The sequence below is a fragment of the Balaenoptera ricei genome, chromosome X (assembly GCF_028023285.1).
Source record: "Balaenoptera ricei isolate mBalRic1 chromosome X, mBalRic1.hap2, whole genome shotgun sequence".
Classification (NCBI taxonomy): Eukaryota; Metazoa; Chordata; class Mammalia; order Artiodactyla; family Balaenopteridae; genus Balaenoptera; species Balaenoptera ricei.
In genome coordinates this window covers 78,328,003-78,353,763 of record NC_082660.1, presented here as the reverse complement: position 1 = coordinate 78,353,763, position 25,761 = coordinate 78,328,003, and the positions used below count along the sequence as shown (strand labels likewise).

At 34.8% G+C, this 25,761-nt stretch overlaps 1 protein-coding gene across 1 annotated transcript in view; it reads right to left on the bottom strand.

Moving 5' to 3' along the window:
- Nucleotides 1-2,752: 2,752 nt before the first annotated feature.
- Nucleotides 2,753-25,761, bottom strand: part of KLHL4 (kelch like family member 4) — a 108,287-nt gene continuing 85,278 nt past the window's right edge. Inside the window, exons 8-11 of the mRNA XM_059910149.1 lie at nt 24,758-24,920; nt 22,789-23,001; nt 4,606-4,777; nt 2,753-3,126 (exon numbers count right to left, since the gene is read on the bottom strand). Coding sequence (XP_059766132.1) covers nt 3,067-3,126; nt 4,606-4,777; nt 22,789-23,001; nt 24,758-24,920 — 608 coding nt within the window. The 3' untranslated portion in view covers nt 2,753-3,066. The remainder of the gene's footprint in view (nt 3,127-4,605; nt 4,778-22,788; nt 23,002-24,757; nt 24,921-25,761) is intronic.

Below are 25,761 nucleotides of genomic sequence, written 5' to 3'. Positions count from 1 at the left end.
CATTGTGGTACATGTCTCTTTTTAAATTATGGTTTTCTCTGGGTATATGCCTAGTAGTGGGATTGCTGGGCCATATTTTTAGGTTTTTAAGGAACCTCCATACTGTTCTCCATAGTGGTTGTATCAATTTACATTCCCACCAACAGCACAGGAGGATTCCCTTTTCACCACACCCTCTCCAGCATATATTGTTTCTAGATTTTTTTATAATGGCCATTCTCACCGGTGTGAGGTGATACCTCACTGTAGTTTTGATTTGCATTTCTCTAATAATTAGTGATGTTGAGCATCTTTCCATGTGCCTCTTGGCCATCTGTATGTCTTCTTTGGTGAAATGTCTATTTAGGTCTCCAAAATATGCAAACAGCTCATGGAGCTCAATATCAAAAAACAAACAACCCAGTTAAAAATTGGGCAGCAGATATCTTTTCAAGTTAGTGTTTTCATTTCCTTTGAATATAATCCCAAAAGTGGTATTGCTGGATCATATGGTAGTTCTGCCTTTAATTTTTTGAGGAACTGCTAAACTGTTTTTCATAGTGGCTGTACCAATTTGCATTCCCACCAACAGTGCACAAGGGCTCCTTTTTCTCCACATCCAGCATTTGTATTTTTGATGATGGCCATTCTAATAGGCATGAGGTGATATCTCATTGTGGTTTTAATTTACATTCCCCCAATGACTAGTGATGTTGAGCATCTTTTCATGTACCTGTTGGCCTTTTATATACCTTCTTTGGAAATATGTCTATTCAGGTTCTTTGCCCATTTTTTAATTGAGTTGCTTGTTTTTTGCTACTGAGTTGTATGAGTTCTTTATATATTTTGGATATTACCCCCTTATTAGATATATGTATGGTTTGCAAATATTTTTTCCCCTTCCATAGGTTTTTTTCATTTTGTTGATGGTTTCTTTCACTGTACAGAAACTTTTAAGTTTGATGTAGTCCCACATGTTTATTTTTTTAATTTTTTTGCTTGCTGAGCATGATTTTCAAATGCAGCCCTGGGCAACATATACGTACCTCTCCTACTAGTCAATATCTGATCAAAATGAAGCAAGCCTAACTGGACCATCAAGAAGATGGTATTCTTTCTCTGTTTGCCTGACCAAGCATGACTCTGGACATGATTTCCCTATTGGTGCCATCTAGCTGTGACTGGAGCATTGGCAAGCTGAGCTGTGGTAGGTCCTTTGACCTTTCTTTTTCCCACTGGCTCACACTCCAATTTAACTTGACAGGCCAAGCTTTGCTCTGGAGATAAAAGTTTAAGTAACTCTACTTCTGCATTGATTTAGATAAGGTATGAATTTAAAGATCCAACAGAACTCTCTGCGTGTGTGTTTATTATTTTTTACAGCATCTCTATGTTTCCATCTCTACCCCTAGAACTGAAGATGTCTATAACCCTTTATTTAGAATTAAAGACAATGGCAGGAATAAGAAACAAAGCAGGGGGATTTTATTTTTGTATTTAAATACATTAGCTACTGGAAAAATAAATATCAAAAGGTCAATTCAAGCTGCACTTGACATAATGTAAAGCCACACTTTATAAGCAGAGGAAATAGATTTTATTTAAATTCAGTTTGTCAAAGTACAAATATCTTTGTACAACCTATGTTGCTCTTTTTTTAAAACTAAAAAGGTAGTAGTACGTTTTATAAGCATCTCTGGATTTTATTTGTTGGTTTCACATACTACAATACAAAGCCCATTTAAAAGGACATATTGCAGAAATTCTAAAATCGTAATTTAATTGAAAAGTTACTTTCATAAAGAAGGTTTTTCAACATTTTATCTTAAATATTGGGTTGGCCAAAAAGTTCGTTTGGGTTTTTCCATAACATCTTATGGAAAAACCCAAACGAACTTTTTGGCCAACCCCCTACCCCCCTTTTTTAAAATAATTGGACACGGAAGTGAGAATTTAAAGGTAAAATACTACCCAGCTAGTCTTTTTTGTTGTTTTTTAATTTAAAAACATTTGTAGTGCATATATCCTTAACATTCTCTACTGGATGAATATAAAATTGACAGAAAAGCATGTACTGGTACATAAAAGATAATTATAGAATTAACCACGGATGTTGAACATTTTGGTGTTTCCATGTGTTAATATTGTAGAACATCGCGATTTTACTGCTGTTGAAAAATTGCTTTGTTTTTGAAAACTGGTTTAACTTAATGACAGGTGTTTTAAGAGTTCACAGAAATGTTTGAGGAGAATGTTACTGTCTATACAAGTGAGGCCCTGACACTCGAAAGCTGAGGTTACAATTTGTATCAATATGATAAATATTCACCATTTTATTGTATAGATTGTGTATATGGAATTACAATAATATTTTACTGGTAAAATAAATGTTATCTAACAAGACAACATGTTAAGGAATACCAAATCTATATGTGTGCTTTGGAAAATGGTACTGTAAAAGAGTAAGTCTGTGAAAATTTTAACCTACTGTGATCAGCATAACAAATTATGTCAATGAGCTTTTTTTTTTTTTTAAATCTCACCACAGTAAAAGCTTTCTTCTTGGTAAATGCGAAGTATTACTTAGCTATTTGGGATATTGTTCAGATAAAAGAATGATGTCTTACTGAAAATCAAACCTTATAATTTAAGCTTTAGATGTTCTCTTTTATATTAGTTACGTTCCAAATGATAGGGTACCTATTTTTTTTTTTTTGAAATAGAAAATGTTTTTAACTTATTAGACTCAAAATTACCAATGCTTTTATAACCTTTTATACTTTGGTCACTATCAATTTCCCTTAAACATTTTAACATTTTAAAGTAACGAGGCTAAACCTAGACTATTGGATTTTCATTTATATTATTAGCTGCAACAACATATACACTAAACACCTATATGTAATTAATGTTTGAAAGCTTGCTTTGGCTTCACAAATGAGAGCATTTATAACTACATATTAAAATGACACAATAATTTTCATGTTTGATTACTAATTGAAGGAAAGAACATATTTCTTCTTCCTCTCCTCTTCCTACTCCACTTCTTGAAATTATCCAGTTTCCTTCCTTTTGATAAAGATAGCTTTATGGTAGCTTCACCACCACAACACATGCACCAGCTCTTCCAATGTTAACAGGAACTTCCTAACACAGAAAACAAAAACAAGGAAAGAAATGCTGTTTGAATGAACTCTGCCTTTAGCATAATATATTGGAGTTGAAAAAGACCTTAGCTATTCTGGCCCAACCTTCATCTTGTATAAAGATATGGGAAAATGCAGCCCAGATAATAGTCCAATGTGGAATGAGCATAGTCTTTAAAATGAAGTAGGCCTGAGTTTGAAGAACAGGTGATCTTGGGTAAATTTCACCTCTCTGATAATTTTCTCACTTTAAAAATTACAGCTAATAATACTCATTCTTCAAGGTTTTTGTTAGGGTTAAGGAAGATAATGAATGAAAATAATTAGGCATATAGTAGTTATAATCTCATTATCTATTAGTTCTCTTTCACCATTTTCAAGGTCACACAATGAAACAGTGAAATGCCTGGAATAGAATCTAGGTCTCTTAGCTACTGGTCTATAATTTTCTGAAAAGTAAATTACAAACATTTTGATTATTGTATTTGATCTACATCCTTGTTTGCTAAATGTTTTCCTCCATTTCTAGCTGGTCCTAACCATTGTAAAGAGCTACCTACATGGCAGAACTTGAATATTTCTGAGGGTCTTCATGAATCATATTGTTGGAGGAAAGAGCTAGAAACCCATTATCAGGTGTCAGTATATTAACACATAACTTATTTAGAACAGTAACCAGCTTACTAAGTAGAAAACAGAGCACCATGAAGTTAGTATAAGGGAAGGTGACGTTTGATACCAAATACAAGGTTTGCTTGTTTGTGGAAATGGTGAAGAGTTAATCATACTTCATATTTTATTAATCCGTCATTTAATCAACAAAACACCATTAGATATTTTGGAATAAGTATAGAGCTATCACTGCCAAAGCTGTCAGAAGCATCAAGTTTCCTTTAGCACCCCCAAGATGTCCTTTCAGTGCCCCTTCTTGTACTTTCCTTAAAATTTCTTCTGTTAGCTGACCAGCACTCTTGAGGGAGTTAAATTCCAATCTCTTACTGTGCACCAAGTCCCTTGAATGACTGATCAGTAGTTAGGAGTGATGTAATTTGTAGAACCTCTATAAGGAGGGGACTGAAGGATTTTCCTCCTGGGCACCAGCCAATAAGAAGGGGCAGACATTTGTGGGTGAGGACATTATTCTTTGCTCCTCAAGTCATAATACATACACAGAAAGTTGGTCAGAGAGTAAAGCTCTTGGATTATTGAATCTGATTCACTTTTCTATGAAAGGAATGAGTCCATCAAGTTAAGAGAATGTCTTGTCATCACTTTATATAAGTACTGATGGATCCTGCTAATGATCAAACAGCTCAGTTAATAATTCTCTATAGGTAAATAAAGCACATGCTATAAATTTCATTAAAAGAATTTGATTCAGCCCTAAAGAGGAAGAGAATGGGATTAATTCCAAACACATATATTAATTTTTAAATTAAAACCTGAAATATATCAATTTGAATACTTTAAATGAGAGTACCTCTTTCCATTCATCTTTCTGTGCATCATATGACTCAACAGTGTTCAAATAAGTATGTCCATCATATCCTCCAACCACATAGAGTTTGTCTCCAAGGGGACATACAGCAACAGCATCTCGAGGAACACTCAGAGGTGCCACAGTTGACCATGAATCATTTTTTGGATCATACCTTAAGAGGTTTAGGAAGACAATTGAGAAGAAAGTTCAATAGTGTTAAAATTAAAAATAATAGACATTAATAAAATGTACTCTTATCTAATATAAGAAATTTAAAATACCTTATACATACCAAGTGTAATCTGACTAATAAACGTTAAGGATAACTAAATGACAGAATTCTCTTCAGCCACCAGATGTCACTCAAAGCATAGTGAAAATGAATTTCCTTTTAAAAATACCACACATTTCTTTGATCAGTACTCAGATTCTCTATGAGGAAATTTCACATATTGGCATCTTAACATTATGTGGAAAATGCCCCCTCTGTCATTTAGTATGCTAGCTGGAATGGGTTTTTCTTATTCTTTGTTTATCCACGTTATATCTGAGATGCCTGATCTTGTTTATATGAGAGCTCACATGTTAAGTAATTCTGAATATAATTGCCTTTTTGTTTTATAAACTATAGTACCCTGGTTTTAATACTCTTTGTAGTTACGATGACCACATTTGTATTCTTTTTCCTCTATGAGAGTTCTTATTTATATTCACAGGACCCTGGGATTTTTTTCCATTTTAATTTGAAGTTAACTCCTTATCCCCAAACCTATTCTGTAAGCAAAATGAAAGAGAATTCAGTAAGCAATATTAATTAAAATCTTCTCCAGGAATTTTTTCCTAAAATTTGAAACCAATATAGAATACTAAGATCTAAAAGGGGTGAACAATAAGAAAAAAACTTATATAATTATATGTGGAAATTATCTCTGATTTTATATTGGCCTATTTGTAAAGCCCAATGAAAAATATTTATTTTACAAAATTTCATTTATTACCATCTACTAATTTCCTTACATTTGTATTACTCATCTTATTTCTGTTTTTCTCTCTTTAATCATAATCTAAATTATCTGATCCCAGCTTCCATTTGAACTTGGTCTCACATCCAGTAATATTTTTAATAATATCTGAAATCAGCAATAATTAAGATATCCTCAATATCCACCATATATTGTTGGGTGTCACCTTAAATTCCGATGTTATATTAAAAAGCAGAACCAGAAAATCCACAGCTGTATGCTTTAGCTAATCTGAATCTTTAACACAATTGCTATTGTTAATTGATGCTGCACTCAGCTAACACAGTACACACATATATGAATGGTGAACCAGGACTTGCAGAAGGATTCCCTTATAGATTTGCATCCAAAACCCAAGATTTTTCTGCATGTGCATGATAATGAATGCTCAAAAACCTGGCTAATGTTAATATTATCTGGACACTGCTTTATTAACAAGAGAAGTTTGGGGAATGTAGAATCTTCTGAAGAAAAAAAAAATGGCACCTTGGTTGTTATCTGTAAAGACACAGAGGATCAGTTATTAAAGAAAAAGTTAGCCACTACCTCACCTTCAAATTAAAACAGCACCCAATTTCTCCCCTTTTGTTTCTCTTTTGCTTTTCTATTTCTCCTTACTTTGGATATAAGTAAATATATTCTAGTGGAAATAAAAAGGAGACTGAAGTAAAGAGAATTAGTCATGGACTTATTCCTCCACTTAGAGTAATTACAGACAATTTGCTTGACTTCTTTGCCTCAATTTTCTCGTCAACATTATAGAAATAATAATCCCTGACCCAGCTAACACAAGTTTATGTATTTTAGAAACCTTTAAATTAAATGATTATCTTAATTAATTGGATGAGACTTCTAAGGTACTGAGTAGGCCATCAATGTCTTACCAGAAAATAGTGTCAGGAATATTGTCTAAGACATGGAAATGAGGATTATCTGATTCCACAGAGTGTGCATCTTTGATTGACTTTCTAACTGACAAGGCTATTTTACAACTCTATAGGTGTAGAAGTTAAGCTGTAGAAAACTGAGTTTTCTTGTGATTCCTATACATAACAATAAAATAAATTTTGCCTGATAGAGATAGAATTAATTTCTAACCCCGAATGATGACCCCCCCCAAATATTACATTTTATTCCCTATAGGTTATTAACTGCTTTTGCATCTATTAACAATTTTTTGCAGCATTCCTAATTGTTTTTATGTCTTTTCTTCAAAGATTCTTTGAAGCAATTTTAACATCTTATGGGTTACCTCATTTATTAATGAATCACACAAAATTCTTTGACACGTTACTATTATATTTGTATGAAAGTCATAACTTTCAAAAACTATACTTTAGCACTAGTTATTTTCTCAAGATCTTTACAAGGAAAATGCCAATAAGGGGATAATGTTAGTAATAACAATAATACTAATTACAAAAATAATACAAACAAAATAATAATATGTGCCAGGCAAGGCACTAAGTGCATTAACATTTATTATTTTATACCCTATGAGGTTGATACTAAAATTATTCCCATTTTTCTCATGAGGAAACAGATGATTAGAGATGTAAAGTAACTGGGTCAAGGTCACATAACTTGTAAATAACAGATCTGGGATTTGAACTCAGAGCTGTCTGACTCCAAGTCTAGTGGATTTAACTAGTATACTATACATTTTTTGTTATGTATAAAGTGCTTTTTCCCATTAAAAATTAAAAATAGTATATTTGGAAATATAATTATATCATTAAATAAAGTTAAACATTTAATTATTAGGATACGTTTGTAAGCATTTAATTTTGTAGTCTGTATTATGAAATTTTCTATATCAAAAAAATATGAACTGAGTTTATATTTTCCTAGTTGTGTGTGTAAATGCCTATTTAAATTGGTATAGACACGTCAAGCTATTGTAAGGCTAATTTCATGGTGATCACTCTACAGTGCTAAAACGCAGCCCAATTCATTTCTCTTTCAGGTCTTAAGATAGAATTTCCCAGTTTCAGGGGTTCTTGATAAAGCCAGGAAAATGCTGGCATAATAATGGGAGCGAAGAAGGTGATTTAATTAAAATATTTTATGTATTCTAGATTTTTTTCTTATGAAATGTATTCTTTTTGGACCAAACCTAATTTCTTAATCCCATACATTTAGATACAAGGAACCAAGTAAATGCAACACAATTTACGCCACTAAGATACAATAAAAAGTCTCCAAAACTGAAATAGAAAAAAAGCATAGACTTCAGTATTCTAGAAAGAAAATCTCTTACTAATTTGAATTTATTATAAGAAAGTTACTATTATAAGAGCTGAGAGTATTACCTGTCTCTCTGTCTATATATTTATATGATTTAACTTTTAATTCAGATGAAATTTTTGTGAAGTCAGGTTTGATTTTCATAGTAACAAACCTTCATGACTTTTTATTTACTAGATATAATTTTTATAGTATTGCATTAGTTTGTATAAAATCCTTCTAGACAACTTTTAATTTTTCTGTAAAGAATGACATGAATTCTCCATATCAGTATCACTCTTTGACCACTGCTTCTCATGAATTTATCACTCCAATATAGTTTAGACATTAATGGAAATTTGAGAAAGCATAATTATTTTTACATGGATTTGTTTGTACATTTGATCAAGTTTTCCCAAATATAATAATTCCTGATGCTGTCTGTTTAGCTTATAGGAGGTGATATAGTCTTCTCCACTCTCAACTCATATAAAGAGGTGGCTACAGTTATTCTTAGGTATAGAAATATGCATATTTTTACAAGCATAAGAATAGAATTCAATGCCTACATACCCTTTTTTAAAATGAAAGCTACACTTACCTTTTTTGAATACAAGTATCAGTTTTTTGAGAGTATGTATACATTCATTAGACAGGTGGGCCTAAACTTTTGTGAATTGTGTGTTGTCTGTAATTTTTTGTGGTCTATGGAGGGCATCAATAAATTATCTAAGCAATTTGAAATTTCAATAGAATCTATCCTTTTTCGACTTCTTACAGTGAACTTTAACAAGTATTGAGTCTATTGTATTCCTTTGGCCTTTCTAAAAGGGAAACATGATTCCCATCAGTTATACACACACAAGCACAGAGTAAATGCTTAAAAGTTTGTACACATGATGAAATTCTGTATCTATAAAAGTAGAAAATAGTGGCTTGATGTTTAATTCTATCAATAATACTGAGTGTAGAATAGTGAACTTTTAGTTTTATAATGAAATGGAAAGTCAAATATGACTGGTTTCCAAACTTTTAAAAACTCCAGTTATATGAAAAAAATCCTTTAGCCACTATTTGTCATTTAACAATAGAGGGGCTCAACTGCCACTTCTGTAGGGTGATAGGGATATACTAGATTTTCAAGATCTTTTCCATTTATAATTACATATAATTTCATTATTGTGCTTCTGGATATAAATAAAGGGCAGAGCAAATTCAGCTTTATCTTTTAAATATACAGGTAAGTCAAGGTGATTTTCATGTAGTTTTTATCTTGTTAATGCTGCATCAGTAGGGAGTGATGTCAGCAAGATGGTAGACTAGGAAGCTCTAGGATCTTATTCTGTCACAAAAATATTAAATAAACAAGTAGAGACCGGCAAAAATAACTTTGTAGGAGTTCTGGAAATCAGTCAAAGACCCACAGCAACCAAATGCCAGCTCAGTCAAGAAAAAGATGTAGGCAATATTGTGAAATTTTTTACTTTCTCTGGCCCCACCCCCTCCTAGAAAGGCATGGCATGGATTGGAGAAAGTAGTGGCCCAGCCCCAGCTCCTTTCCTTGAACCAGAGAGAAAAGAGCAGAGCTAATATGCAGCAACACAACCTGTCTCAGTTGTTGCCAAAGGGATTATCTTCTGTGTTACCTAACTCAGAGCTCAGACAGTCAAAAGTGGGACAGCTCAGATTTCAGGCTAGGAAAAGCCATGGGAAGTACTGTACATGGTTCATGAAAGCTGTCGGGAGATTACAGATGCATAGACAACTGGGACAAGAGATTATTGATACTACAAGAGATTACTGATTACTCCAGTAGAATAGCTAAGGCTCTGAAAGGCAGCAGGGCTGAGAATCTTAAGGAAGTTAAGGCATTTAAAAGCAGCCATGTATACAGAGAATCAACACAAACACACACACAAACACACACACACACACACACACAGGCCCAGGAAACAAACCCAGTAAAGGTCTGAGAAGACCTCAAGCCTTCAAGCTGGGCTTATCCCAAGCATAGGACATAATTAGTGATTAAATAACGATAGTCTTCCTATGCATGGAGTCAATCTGCAAGGACTGGGAAAGGTATCTGTTATTTCAAATGGCCAGTTTTCAACAAAAGACCACAAAGCATACAAATAAACAAGAAAATGAATTTCACTCAAAAGAACAAAGTAAACCTCCAAAACCATCCCTGTAGAAACACAGGCATCTGTGTAACAAGAAAAAGACATTTAAGCAACTGTCTTATATATTCCCAAAGAGTGAAAAGAAGAACAGGCAAAGAACTAAAAGAAATCAGGAAAATGATAAATGAACAAAATTAGAAGATCAATAAAGGAAATAAATTATAAAGAAGAAAAAATAGAAATTCTGGTGCTGAAAAATGAAATGACTGAATTAAAAAACTCACTAGAATTTTCCACTGGAGACTGAAGCAGGCAGAAGAAAGAATAAGTGAACTTGAAGACAAGTTTTTTGAAATTATCAAGTCTGAGTGAAAAGAATGAAGAAAAGTCAACAGAGTCTAAGGGACCTCTGAGACAACATCAAGTGGGTCAATATATGCATTTTAGGGGAAAAAGAAGCAGAAGAAGAAGAAAAAGAAGAAGAAGAAGAGGAAGAAGAAGAAAAGAAGAAGAAGAAGAAGAAGAAGAAGAAGAAGAAGAAGAAGAAGAAGAAGAAGAAGAAGAAGAAGAAGAAGAAGAAGAAGAAGAAGAAGAAGGAGAAGGAGGAGGAGGAGGAGGAGGAGGAGGAGGAGGAGGAGGAGGAGGAGGAGGAGGAGGAGGAGGGGGAGGAGGAGGAGGAGGAGAAGGAGAAGGAGAAGAAGAAGAAGAAGAAGAAAGGGAGGAGGAGGAGGTGGGGGAAGAGTAAGAAGAAATAGTTCTACAGTAATAGTAGGAGAATTTGACTTCCCACTTTCAATAATGGATAAAATAAACCAGACAAACTATCAGTAAGTACATGAAAGATGAACAACATTATAGACCAATTGGACCTAACAAACATATATAAAAATTTCTACTCCCCCAAAACTCAGAAGACATATTTTTCACAAGTAAGCATGGAACATTATCTAGGATAGACCATATGTTAGGACATAAAACAAGTCTTAACAAATTTAAAAGGCTGAAAACATGCAAGGTATTTTCACAGTGGGATGAAACTAAAAATCAACAACAGAAGGAAAAGTGATATGTCCACACATATATGGAAATGAAAGTACCTACACTTAACCAATGAGTCAAAGAATATATTGTAAGGGAAATTAAAAAACATCTTGAGACAAGTGAAAATGAAAACATGGCTCATACAGTGTCTTCTGGAATGCAAAGAAAACAATGATGTGATATGGGGAATCAATAACTGTAAAGGCTTACATTTAAAAGGAAGAAAAATTGCAAGTCAAAAACCTAACTTTACACCTTAAGAAACTAGAAAAAGAAGAGTAACTAAACCCAAAGCTAGCATAAGGTAGGAAATAATAGAGATTAGATCATAGATAAATAATATAGAGAATAACAAAACAATAGAGAAAATCAATGAAATTAAGAGTTGGTTCTGCAAAACATCAAAATTGATAAACCTTTAGCTAGATTGAGTATGAGAAAAAGACAAAACTCATATAAAATCAAACGAAAGAGGCAGCAATTAGTACTGATTTTACAGAAAGAAAGGATTATAAAAGTACTATCAAGAATTGTTCACTAACAATTTGATTAACTGTCATGAAATGGACAAATTTCTAGAAACACACAACCTATCAAGATTGAACCAATAGAAAATTTCTATTTTCAAGATGAAATAGAAAATCTGAATAGACCTCTAATGGTAAGGAGATCAAAAGTCTCCCAACAAAGTACAGTTCATCCTCAAACAACGTGAGTGTTAGGGGCACCAACTCCCTGTACAGTCAAAAATTCGTGTATAGCTTTACAGTCATCCCTCCATATCCAAGGTCCCACATTTTTGGATTTAACTAACTAAGGATTGTATAGTACTGTAGTATGTATTTATTGAAAAAAACTCCACATCTAAGTAGACCTGTGCAGTTCAAACCCCTGATGTTCAAGGGTCAACTGTATTCAAAAATCTCCCAAAAAATAAAAGCCTAGGGTCAGATGGCTTTACTGGTGAATTTTACTTTAGATTTAGGAAAGAATTAACACCAATTCTTCTCAAAATCTTCCAAAAAATTGGAGAAGAAGTAACACTTACTCATTCTATAAGGTCAGCATTGCACTGATACCAAAGCCAGACACTATAAGAAAACTACATACCAATATTCCTAATAAATACTGATGCAAAAATTTTCAACATAAGACTAGCAAATTGAATTCACTGGCATTATTAATATGATTATTCATATGGAATGCAACAATGGGTTATCATACGAAAATCAATCCATGCAACACACCACACTGACAGAATGAAGGGGGAAAAAACACATGATTATCTCAACCGATGCAGAAAAAGTATGTGACAAAATTCATCACCCTTTAATGATAAAAACCCTACCCATAGCAGGAATAGAATAAAACCAACTCAACATAATAACGGCCATATGTGGAAAACCCATATCTATCATATTCAATGGGGAAAGACTGAAGGCTTTCTCTCTAAGATCAAAAACAAGACAATAATGAGAATTTTCATTACTTCTATTCAACATAATACTGAACTACTAGTTAGAGTTGGAAGAGAAATAAAATGCATCCACACTGGAAAGGAAGAAATTAAAGAAGACACCAATAAGTGGAACGATACCTCGTGTTCCTGGATTAGAAGACTCAATGTTGTTAAGATGTCAATATCACCCAAGTGATCTACAGATTCAATGCAACATCTATCAAAACCCCAACAACATTTTTTGCAGGAATAGAAATATCCATTATAAACCCATATGGAATCTCAGGTACCCAGAATAGCCAAAATCATTTTGAGAAAAGATGAACAAAGATTGAAATCTCACACTTCTTGATTTCAAAACTTACTAGAAAGCTACAGTAATAAAGAGTGTGGTACTGGCATGACAACAGATGTAATTACCAATGAAATAGAATACAGAGCCCAGGAATAAACCCTCACATACATGGTCAAATAATTTTTGACATTGGGGCCAAGATGATTCAATGGGGAAAGGACTGTTGTTTCAACTGCTTCAAATGCTGATGGGAAAACAGGATATCCACATATAAAATAATGAAGTTGGATCGTTACCCTACTCCATATATAAAAAATTTACTCAAACAGATCAAAGGCCTGAACATAAGTCCTAAAACAGTAAAACTCTTATACAAATACATAGGGGAAATTATTTATAACATTGGATTTGGCAATGATCTTTTGGATATGACTCTAAAAGTACAAAGTATGAAAAAAAATAGATAAATAGGATTTAATATAAAAAATTTGCACATCAAAGGGTGTTATCATCAGAATGAAAAAGCAACCGATGGAATGAAAGAAAAAATTTGCAAATCACATATCCGACAAGGGGTTAATGTAGAGAATATATGAAGAATTCCTATAATTCAACAGCAAAAAGAAAAACAACTTGATGAAAAGATGGGCAAAGGACTGGAATATATCTTTCTATAAAGAAGATATACAAATGGCCAATAGCACCTGTTAAGATGTGCAACATACCTAATCATTAGAGAAACTCAAATCACAACCACAAAAAGGTACCACTTCAAATCCATTGGGATAACCATGAAAAACAAAAGAAAACAATGTTGGTGAAGATGTACAGAAATCGGAATCCTTCTGCTTTGTTGGTGGGAATAGAAAATGGTGCAGCTGCAATGGAAAACGGTATGGTGGTCCTGCAAACATTTAAAAATAGGGAGGACCTTCAAGATGGCAGAGGAGTAAGACGTAAAGATCACCTTCCTCTCCACAAATACATCAAAAATACACCTACATGTGGAACAACTCCTACAGAACACCTACTGAGCACTGGCAGAAGGCCACAGACTTCACAAAGGGCAAGAAACTCCCCACATACATGGGTAGGGCAAAAGAAAAAAAGAAAAAAACAGAGACAAAAGAATAGGGACAGGACATGAACCTATGAGAGGGAGCAGGGAGGGAGGAAATGTTTCCACACACTAGGAAGCCCCTTCACTGGTGGAAATGGGGGATGGGCGGGGTGGGGGAAGCATCGGAGCCACAGAGGAGAGCACAGCAAAAGGGGTGCAGAGGGCAAAGCAGAGAGATTCCCGCACAGAGGATCAATGCTGACCAGCACTCACCAGCCTGAGAGGCTTGTCTGCTCACCTGCTGGGCGGGTGGGGGCTGGGAGCTGAGACTCGGGTTCGGAGGTCAGATCCCAGGAAGATGACTGGGGTTTGCTGCGTGAACACAGCCTGAAGGGGGCTAGTGCGCCACAGCTAGCTGGGAAGGAGTCCGGGAAAAAGTCTGGAAATGCCTAAGATTCAGGAGACTATTTTTCTGGGGTGCACGAAGAGAGGAGATTCAGAACACTGCCTAAACAAGTTTCAGAGACAGGCGCGAGCCACGGCTATCAGCGTGGACAGCAGAGACAGGCATGAAACTCTAAGGCTGCTGCTGCAGCCAACAAGAAGCCAGTGTGCAAGCATAGGTCACTATCCACACTTCCCCTCCCAGGAGCCTGTGCAGCCCACCACTGCCAAAATCCCGTGATCCAGGGACAACTTCCCTGGGAGAACACACGGCATGCCCCAGTCTGTTGCAATATCACGCTGGCCTCTGCCACTGCAGGCTCACACTGCATTCCATACCCCTCACTCCCCCTGCCTGAGTGAGTCAGAGTCCCCTAATCAGCTGCTCCCTTTAACTCGCTCCTGTCTGCATGAAAAACAGATGCCCGAGGGTGACTTACATGCAGAGGCGGGGCCAAATCCAAAGCTGAACACCAGCAGCTGTGCAAACAAAGAAGTGAAAGGGAAATTTCTCTGTGCAGCCTCAGGAGTAGTGGATTATATCTCCACAATCAAATTGATGTACCCTGCATCTGTGGAATACCTGAATAGACAACGAATCATCCCAAAATTGAGGCAGTGGACTTTGGGAGTAACTGTTGACTTTGGGTTTGCTGTATGTGACTGAATAGTTTCTGATTTCATGTTTACATTGGTATAGATTTTAGTGCTTGTAATCATTGGTGGATTTGTTGATTGCTTTGGTTGCTCTCTTATATTTTTTTATTAAACTGTTTTTACTATTTTTATTTTAATAATTTTTTAAATTTTTTATTTTAATAACTTTATTTTATTTTTTTCTTTCTTTCTTTTTTTTCTACATGTTCTTCTGAGCCGTGTGGCTGACAGGGTCTTGGTGCTCTGGCCATGTGTCAGGCCTGAGAGTCTGAGGTGAGAGAGCCGAGTTCAGGACATTGGTCCACCAGAAACCTCTTGACTGCATGTAATATCAAATGGTGAAAGCTCTCCCAGATATCTCCATCTCAACGCTAAGATCCAGCTCCAGTCAACGACCAGCAAGCTCCAGTGCTAGACACACCATGCCAAACAACTAGCAAGACAGGAACACAGCACAACCCATTTGCAGACAGTCTGCCTAAAATCATACTAAGTTCACAGATACCACAAAACACACCACCAGACGCAGCCCTGCCCACCAGAAAGCCAAGATCCAGGCCCACCACCAGAACACAAGCACCACTCCCTACCACCAGGAAGCCAACACAAGCCACAGAACCAACCTTACCCATAGGGGGCAGACACCAAAAACAATGGGAACTATGAACCTGCAGCCAGAAAAAAGGAGACCCCAAACACAGTAAGTTAAGCAAAATAGGAAGACAGAGAAATACGCAGCAGATGAATGAGCAAGGTAAACACCCACCAGACCAAACAAATGAAGAAGAAATAGGCAGTCTACCTGAAAAAGAATTCAGAGTAATGATAGTAAAGATGATGCAAAATCTTGGAAATAGAATGGAGAAAACACAAGAAACATTTAACAAGGACCTAGAAGAACTAAAGAGCAAACAAACAATGATGAACCACACAATAAATGAAATTAAAAATTCTCTAGAAGGAGAATAACTGAGGCAGAAGAACGGATAAGTGACTGGAAGTTAAGAGAGTGAAAATAACTATCATAGAGCAGAATAAAGAAAAAAGAATGAAAAGAATTGAGGACAGTCTCAGAGACTGCTGGGACAATATTAAACACACCAATATTCAAATTATAGGGGTCCCAGAAGAAGAAGAGACAAAGAAAGGGAATGAAAAAATATTTGAAGAGATTATAGTTGAAAACTTCCCTAATATGGGAAAGGAAATAGTCAATAAAGTCCAGGAAGGGTAGAGAGACCCATACAGGATAAATCCAAGGAGAAACACACCAAGACACATATTAATCAAACTATCAAAAATTAAATACAAAGAAAAAATATTAAAAGCAGCAAGGGAAAAGCAACAAATAACATACAAGGGAATCCCCATAAGGTTAACAGCTGAACATTCACCAGAAACACTGCAAGCCAGAAAGCAGGGGCAGGATATATTCAAAGTGATGAAAGGGAAAAACCTACAACCAAGATTTCTCTACCCAGCAAGGATCTCATTCAGATTTGACAGAAAGTTAAAACCTTTACAGACAAGCAAAAGTTAAGAGAATTCAGCACCACCAAACCAGCTTTACAACAAATGCTAAAGGAACTTCTGTAAGTGGGAAACACAAAAGAAGGAAAAGACCTACAATAACAAACCCAAAACAATTAAGAAAATGGTAATAGGAACATACATATCGATAATTACCTTAAATATAAATGGATTAAATACTCACACTAAAAGACAGACTGGCTAAATAGATACAAAAACCAGACCTGTATATATGCTGTCTAAAAGGGACCCACTTCAGACCTAGGGACACATACAGACTGAAACTGAGGGGATGGAAAAAGTTATTCCATGCAAATGGAAAGCAAAAAAAGCTGGAGTAGCAATTCTTCTATCAGACAAAATAGACTTTAAAATAAAGACTGCTACAAGAGCCAAAGAAGGACACTATATAATGATCAAGGGATCAATCCAAGAAGAAGGTATAACAATTGTATATATTTATGCCCCAAACATAGGAACACCTCAATACATAAGGCCAAAGTTAATAGCCATAAAAGGGGAAATCAACAGTAACACAATTATAGTACAGGATTTTAACACCCCACTTGCACCAATGGACAGATCATACAAAATGGAAATGAATAAGGAAACACTTTAAATGACACATTAAACAAGATGGACTTAATTGATATTTATAGGACATTCCATACAAAAACAACAGAATACACTTTCTTCTCAAGTGCTCATGAAACATTCCCCAGGATAGATCATATCTTGAGTCACAAATTAAGCCTTGGTAAATTTAAGAAAATTTAAATCATATCAGGTATCTTTTCTGACCACAACGCTATGAGACTAGATATCAATTACAGGAAAAATACTGTAAAAAATGCAAACACATGGAGACTAAACAATACACTGCTAAATAACCAAGAGATCAGTGAAGAAATCAAAGAGGAAATCAAAAACTACCTAGAAACAAATGACAATGAAAACACGATGACCCCAAACCTACGGGACGCAGCAAAAGCAGTTCTAAGAGGGAAGTTTATCACAATAAAATCCTACCTTAAGAAACAAAAAAATCTCAAAAAAAACCCCTAACCTTACACCTAAAGCAATTAGAGAAAGAAGAAAAAAGAAAATCCAAAGTTAGCAGAAGGAAAGAAATCATAATAATCAGAACAGAAATAAATGAAGAAGAAATGAAAGAAACAATAGCAAAGTTTAATAAGACTAAAACCTGATTCTTTGAGAAGATAAATAAAATTGATAAACCATTAGCCAGGCTCATCAAGAAAATAAGGGAGAAGACTCAAATCAACAGAATTAGAAATGAAAAAGGAGAAGTAACAAATGACACTGTAGACATACAAAGGATCAAGAGAGGTCACTACAAGCAACTATATGCCAATAAAATGGACAACTTGGAAGAAATGGACAAATTTTTGAAAAGCACAACTTTCCGAGACTGAACCAGGAAGAAATAGAAAATATAATCAGATCAATTACAAGCACTGAAATGGAAACTCTGATTAAAAATCTTCCAACAAACAAAAGCTCAGCACCAGATGGCTTCACAGAAAAATTCTATCAAACATTTAGCGAAGAGCTAACACCTATCTTTCTCAAACTCTTCCAAAATATAGCAGTGGGAAGAACACTCCCAAACACATTCTACGAAACCACCATCATCCTGATACCAAAACCAGAAAAAAGATTTCACAAAAAAAGGAATTTACAGGCCAATATCACTGATGAACATAGATGCAAAAATCCTCAACAAAATATTAGCAAACAGAATCCAACAGCACATTAAAAAGATCATACACCATGATTAAGTGGGGTTTATCCCAGGAATGCAAGGATTCTTCAATATATGCAAATCAATCAATGTGATACTCATATTAACAAATTGAAGGATAAAAATCATATGATCATCTCAATAGATGCAGAAAAAGTTTTCGACAAAATTCAACACCCGTTCATGATAAAAACCCTCGAGAAAGTAGGCATAGAGGGAACTTACCCCAACATAATAAAGGCTATATATGACAAACCCACAGCCAACATCATTCTCAGTGGTGAAAAACAGAAAACATTTCTACTAAGATCCGAAACAAGACAAGGTTGCACACTCTCACGACTATTATTCAACATAGTTTTGGAAGTTTTAGCCACAGCAATCAGAGAAGAAAAAGAAATAAAAAGAATCCAAATGTGAAAAGAAGAAGTAAAACTGTCACTGTTTGCAGACGACATGACACTATACATAGATAATCCTAAACATGTTACCACAAAACTAATAGAGCTCATCAATGAATTTGGTAAAGTAGCAGGATACAAAATTTATGCGCAGAAATCTCTTGCAATCCTATACACTAATGATGAAAAATCTGAAAGAGAATTTAAGGAAACACTCCCATTTACCAGTGTAACAAAAAGAATAAAATACCTAGGAATAAACCTACCTAAGGAGACAAAAGACTTGTATGCAGAAAACTATAAGACATTGCTGAAAGAAATTAAAGATGATACAAACAGATAGAGAGATATACCTTGTTCTTGGATTGGAAGAATCAACACTGTGAAAATGATTTTACTACCCAAAGCAATCTACAGATTCAATGCAATCCCTATCAAGCTACCAATGGCATTTTTCACAGAACTAGAACAAAAAATTTCAAAATCTGTATGGAAACACAAGAGATCCCGAATAGCCAAAGCAATCTTGAGAAAGAAAAATGGAGCTGGAGGAATCAGGCTCCCTGACTTCAGACTACACTACAAAGTTACAGTAATCAAGACAGTATGGTACTGGCACAAAAACAGAAATATAGGTCAATAGAACAGGATAGAAAGCCCAGAGATAAATCTACACACATATGGACACCATATCTTTGGTAAAGGAGGCAAGATTATACAATGGAGAAAAGACAGCCTCTTCAATAAGTTTTGCTGGGAAAATTGGACAGCTACATGTAAAAGAATGAAATTAGAACACTCCCTAACACCATACACAAAAATAAACCCAAAATGGATCAAAGACCTAAATGTTTATAGGCTAGACACTTTCAAACTCTTAGAGGAAAACATAGGCCGAACACTCTATGACATAAATCACAGCAAGATCCTTTTTGCCCCACCTCCTAGAGAAATGGAAATAAAAAGAAAAAGAAGCAAATGGGACCTAATGAAACTTAAAAGCTTTTGCACAGCAAAGGAAACCATAAACCAGATGAAAAGACAACCCTCTGAATGGGAGAAAATATTTGGAAATGAAGCAACTGACAAAAGATTAATTTCCAAAATATACAAGAAGCTCATGCAACTCAATGTCAAAAAAACAAACAACCCAATCCAAAAATGGGCAGAAGACCTAAATAGACATTTCTCCAAAGAAGTTATACAGATTGCCGACAAACACATGAAAGGATACTCAACATCACTGATAATTAGAGAAATGCAAATCAAAACTATAATGAGTTACCACCTCACACAAGTCAGAATGGCCATCATCAAAAAATCTACAAGCAATAAATGCTGGAGAGGGTGTGGAGAAAAGGGTACCCTCTTGCACTGTTGGTGGGAATGTAAATTGATAAAGCCACTATGGAGAACAATATGGAGGTTCCTTATAAAATTAAAAATAGAACTACCATATAACCAAGCAATCCCACTACTGGGCATATACCCTAAGAAATCCATAATTAAAAGGGTCATGTATCACACTGTTAATTGCAGCACTATTTACAATAGCCAGTACATGGAAGCAACCTAAGTGTCCATTAACAGATGAATAGATAAAGAAGATGTGGTACATATATACAATGGAATATTACTCAGCCATAAAATGAAATGAAATTGAGTTATTTGTAGTGAGGTGGATGGACCTAGAGTCTGTCATACAGAGTGAAGTAAGTCAGAAAGAGAAAAACAAATACCGTATGCTAACACATATATATGGAAACTAAAAAAAAAAAAAAAAAAAAAAGGTTCTGAAGAACCTAAGGGCAGGACAGGAATAAAGATGCAGATGTAGAGAATGGACTTGAGGACACGGGGAGGGGAAGGTAAGCTGGGACACAGTGAGAGAGTGGCATGGACATATATACACTACCAAATGTAAAATAGATAGCTAGTGGGAAGAAGCTGCATAGCACAGGGAGATCAGCTTGGTGCTTTGTGACCCCCTAGAGGGATTGGCTAGGGAACGTGGGAGGGAGATGCAAGAGGGAAAGGATATGGGGATATATGTATACGTATAGCTGATTGACTTTGTTATACAGCAGAAACTAACACACCGTTGTAAGTGGTTATACTCCAATGAAGATGTTAAAAAAAACATTTAAAAATAGAATTGCCATATGATAAGGCAACTCTACTTCTGTGTATATACCCAAAAGAATTGAAAGCAAAGGCTTAAACAGATATTTGTACACCTATATCCTAGCAGCATTATTCACAGTAGCCAAAAGGTGAAGCAACACAATTGTGCATTGACAAATGAATGGATAAAGAAAATGATGTGGTATGTGCATATAATATAATATTTTTTCAGATTTAAAAGGAAAGGAAATTTGGATAAATGCTATAACATGGATGAGCCTTGAATAATTATTGCTAGACTAAGTAAAATAAGCCAGACACAAAAGGATTATTTATTATTCCACTTTTATGAGGTACCTAGAATTATGAAATTCATAGAAAGGGAAAGTAAAATGGTGGCTGCCAGTGACTGTGGTGTGGGAAGAATGGGCATTTATTTTTTAATAAGGATGGAGTTTCTGCTTGAGGAAATGAAAAATATTTCTGGAGATGGATGATGGTAATGTTTTCACAACAATGTAAATGTATTTCATGCCACTGAATTGTGCAGTTAAAAATGGTTAAAAGTGTAAGTTTTATGTGATGTATATTTTGCCACACTAAAAATATCTAGCATAATGAAGAGGTGATCAAATACTACTTTGCTAGCTTTGGGGAAAACTGATATGGATAATCTCAGTGTGACATATATTTGACTATAATATATTATATATTGAGACAGTAATTGAACTCTTTTATGTTTTGCATAATGTTAAAATAAAATTTGTTTGCATCTCTTAAGATCCAATCTCAGGAAAAACATTCCAGATATACACTGAGTAGCAGGGAGCTGGTCACTTAGGATTAAACTTTAAAAAAACAGAATAAAAAAGAAAAAGTCTATCATAAATCAATTATTCCCTATAAGAAACGAAGTATTAGCATCATCAATTATGCTTTTCAGAAGAAAAATAATATTCGTATTCTTTCCTTTAGTCTTTTTTCCCTACATTATATCCTACATATCACTGTTAAATCAATTTCCCCCAAATTATTTTCTTTGTGATATTCCATTTCTCCAAATTTAATTATCCTTTTGCCTACAAGATGAAATCCAAAAGTTTCCACCTTGACATTTCAGGCTATCAAAAAATCTGGTGCTTAATTGTGTTTTTGAATTGCTCTTCCAAATTGTTTCAACCTAAAGTCTCTGCTCATATCTATGAAGTTTTCTCCTTTATATTCAGGGTTTTGGCTGTGCTTTTTCCTAGACCTGAAATTTCCTCCATTCTTTTTTATGCCTACAAAGTACAAATTCTAACTAGTTCATGAATTTCCCTTGAGGACTCCATTTGTATTGATCTCTGTCTTCTGAATTCTGATAACCTTACTGACTGTAAATTTGTCACTTGGATGTGGTTAATATTATCAACTGTTATGTTTGTGCATATAGATATATATTTTTCTATCTTGAAAGGGAACATGAATGGTAAAACAACAAAGTAATATGACTGACATTTTAAAAAACACAGTGCACTTTGTTTGTCCAGATGAATGTCTCCCATTCAAAGAAGTTACCTTTGGGAAATTAAATACGTAATGAAATAGAGTCATTGTTCAGAACATTATTAACACCTCTCTTTGGGAATTCTTTCAGTTTATATTGTAGTGATAAGCCTTCATCCTTTGAGGATTGATTTTGTTTTCAAAACAGTAAAGTTATTTTGATTTGAGCTGGTGAATAGTTGAATGATATAGCTTGTAATAAAATTTATTTATTCTTACATTTCTTTTGTCTCATTTTATAGGGTGACTATCAAATGATAAAACAACATATTCTTTTTATACATTTCTTATGATGAATCTGGAACACATAAGGAGGATTTCTTCACAACATTTCGAGCCTAGGAGTAAGTGTACAACTTTACAAAGGATTATACCTCTGTAAGAATTAATACTTATTTGGAAGACTACTTTCTGTTAGCTTAAAAATCCTTCTTATTTCTGAAAAAAAAATGACCAAATAAATACATGAATAAAAAGGAATATTTTACCGTTCCACACAGTCAGAAAGTCTGGAGCAATGGTTAGAAGCAGGGGCATCATGACCCCCAACAACATATAAGAATCCATTGTATGTTGCAACTCCCACACCTCCACGTCTTTTGGACATTGGAGCACACAGACTCCATTTGTTAGTATGTGGGTCAAAGTATTCCATAGATTTGAGGCAGGAACTTCCATCACGTCCACCAATAGCATATAGCCTAGAAAAAAGACAGAAGTGTGTGTGTGTGTGTGTGTGTGTAAATTTGTGCATAGAATGAAAGTGACAGAACCTTGTGCAAAGCATTGAACTGTGTATTCTACTCCCTTAGTATTTTACAGTGAATGGCCTGAATTTGTGAATGGATAGTTACCTAAAGGCATTTGTTAAGGTCTACCTTACCCTAAACCTCTCTGTTTCATCATTTTTGCGAAAGTTACTTTGACATAATATAATAGATTAAAGGATCCCATTGGAAATGAAGTACAGAGGAAGAAGGGAGATATCAGAATTGTTGGTAGTATTTGTCAGTTAAACCTCAATAAAGCTAAACATTTTTAAAGAAAGGTAAGATGTTTCCAAAACCCAACTATGGCAACCTTACAATTTTAGCTAGGTTTAATTGCCTAGCATTAGAATCCCTGTTGTTTTCTATGAACTATTTTATTTAGTGTAAAAAAAATTGTAACTAAGAAGATATTAATTTAATAAGTAAATAAGGGAATAGAAAAAAACCTAGAAACCAGATTTTTTTCCTAGAAAGATATATTGGCTATGACATTTCTCTCATAAATTTTAAATGCCAATTCTTTTGATGAGCAGTATTTTTAATCTAATTTAAATTTAATCCTGCATCAATAAAGAAGATAAACATTTATTAAACTATATGTCTATAATTGCCCTTCATGCTCAATTGTGAACAATAGCAAGTCAGAAAGATAAAATTAAATTAGTCAGATTCTATGATTTCAGCTTCTTCTGTAATAGTTAGGAGATTGCTACTGAGTCACCTGATATCATTCAGGTTAGACAAGAGAAAATCAGATTTAGGAGAATTTTAAGCTCTAAGACACTGTAAGTCTGGGTCTCCTCTTAACTATAGACATTTCTTACTCTTTGCACAAGGTGCTAAAATTGAAATTGAATTTTAATTGAAATTGTATTGAAATTCCTACTGAACCCAATTATGTGGTGAGATATTGGCTTTATGCATATGCATAGTCAGTACAGACACACAAGGCTGTCTCCTGCCACTGACCCATCCTGGTGTCTGAATTTTTCATCATTCAAGTCTCTCCTATATGCTGGTCATTATCTCCAAAGGTTCCTTGTCAGAAAGCACATAATTACCTGCAAGAAGAACAATTCAAGCTCGTAGGAACCTCTAACATCTTTGGGTTTCAATATATTAGCTTCTCTTATAGGCAAGCGATCAGGAAGAGGGAAAGATTCAGAAAGATGGTACTAGTTGTAATTCTAAAACACTCAGGAGGGTGAGTAGTAAAGAACAAAAAGACTTGGCCTTTTACAAAGACTTACCAAAGTTTTGATAAGTCAAGAATAAGTTATAATGTAAAAAATGGTAGCTTCTTGAGGGTAAGATTGGAACTGGTTTGCTTCTCAAATTTAATGTACACACAAGTCACTTGAGGATCTTGTTAAAATGTTTATTCTGATTCAGGGGGTCTAGGCTGGGGCTAAGATTCAGCATTTCTAAATAGATCTCAGGTAATGCTGATGCTACTGGTCTCAGGACCACACTGGAGTAGCAAAGGACTACAGAATATTTAATTAAATGTTCATTTTAGATAAGTATTTTCCATCATAATGAAGGGAGAGTTCCAACAAAGGCCTTTTACTATCGATAACTAGGATGTCCTGGTCACTGGGAATGCTTATTGATTGGTGGATCACATCACTGAAGTGCTGTACCACATGAAATGGGAGCAAAAGCATGCATGCTTGGGTTTACTCACTTGTTGTTTAATGCGACAACACCAACGGTGCTTCTAGGAGTTGACATACTGGCCACATAATTCCACTGACGTCCCTCAGGGTCCCATCTTTCTACAGTGTTTAGATAACTCCATCCATCATGACCACCAACAGCATACATTGGTCCTTCAAGTGTGGCTACGCCTAAAGGGTAAAAATAGCATGAGGGCTCACCTAGGTAGGCCACACACAATGGATGTTGTTTCATTTTGCGAGGAACTGACTGCTTAAAAATGTGTTTTTATCTCTTAAATGGTTTTGTAAATAATCATTTAATGAATAATTTACTGATCTTGATTTAAAAGTGAATATGGTCTTTTAACCCTAGGAAATTTTCAGGCATAGTTAGGGTATCATGATTGTAATGCTGAAGTCAAAGGAAGTAGTGGGACACACCTTTTCTCAGAATTAATAGAAAAGTGAAGATGATTTTTTTTTCTGGCATAATTTCAATGTTATTTTTCGAATGTAAGTGATAGATGAGATATGATATTGAATCTTAGATAAATCTTAGAATTGTAGGCTAACTGTGATAGGTCTTTCTACTTCCTGATTTTTATTATAGAGATAAAAAAAAGATTCCTATGAGATAACTAAGTAGACAGGGATTTTTGAGGTTTAGTTAGAAATTTGTTCTAGTAGATACTATAAATAGCCCCTTTCTGCTTCTCATCTGCTCTGGGAATTCACGTAACTGGTTCCTCCCCACCTCACCTTCTTCACCATCTCAATCCGCCTCTCAGAGGTATACCCTCATCACTTCTCCTGTCTCTTTAGTAATATCAATTAGAATTTAACAATTTGCTCTGATTTCTTTGTAAGATATGTTTTCTAAAAATCACACTGACAGAACTGAGCTGAATAATTACATAGTCTATCATTTGATATAGATAATTTATCAGATATTTTGGGGCAAACGATACCAGTCCTGGATATGGCATGCTTTATCTGTGTAAAACTCAGTTCTTAAAGAACAATGCAATTA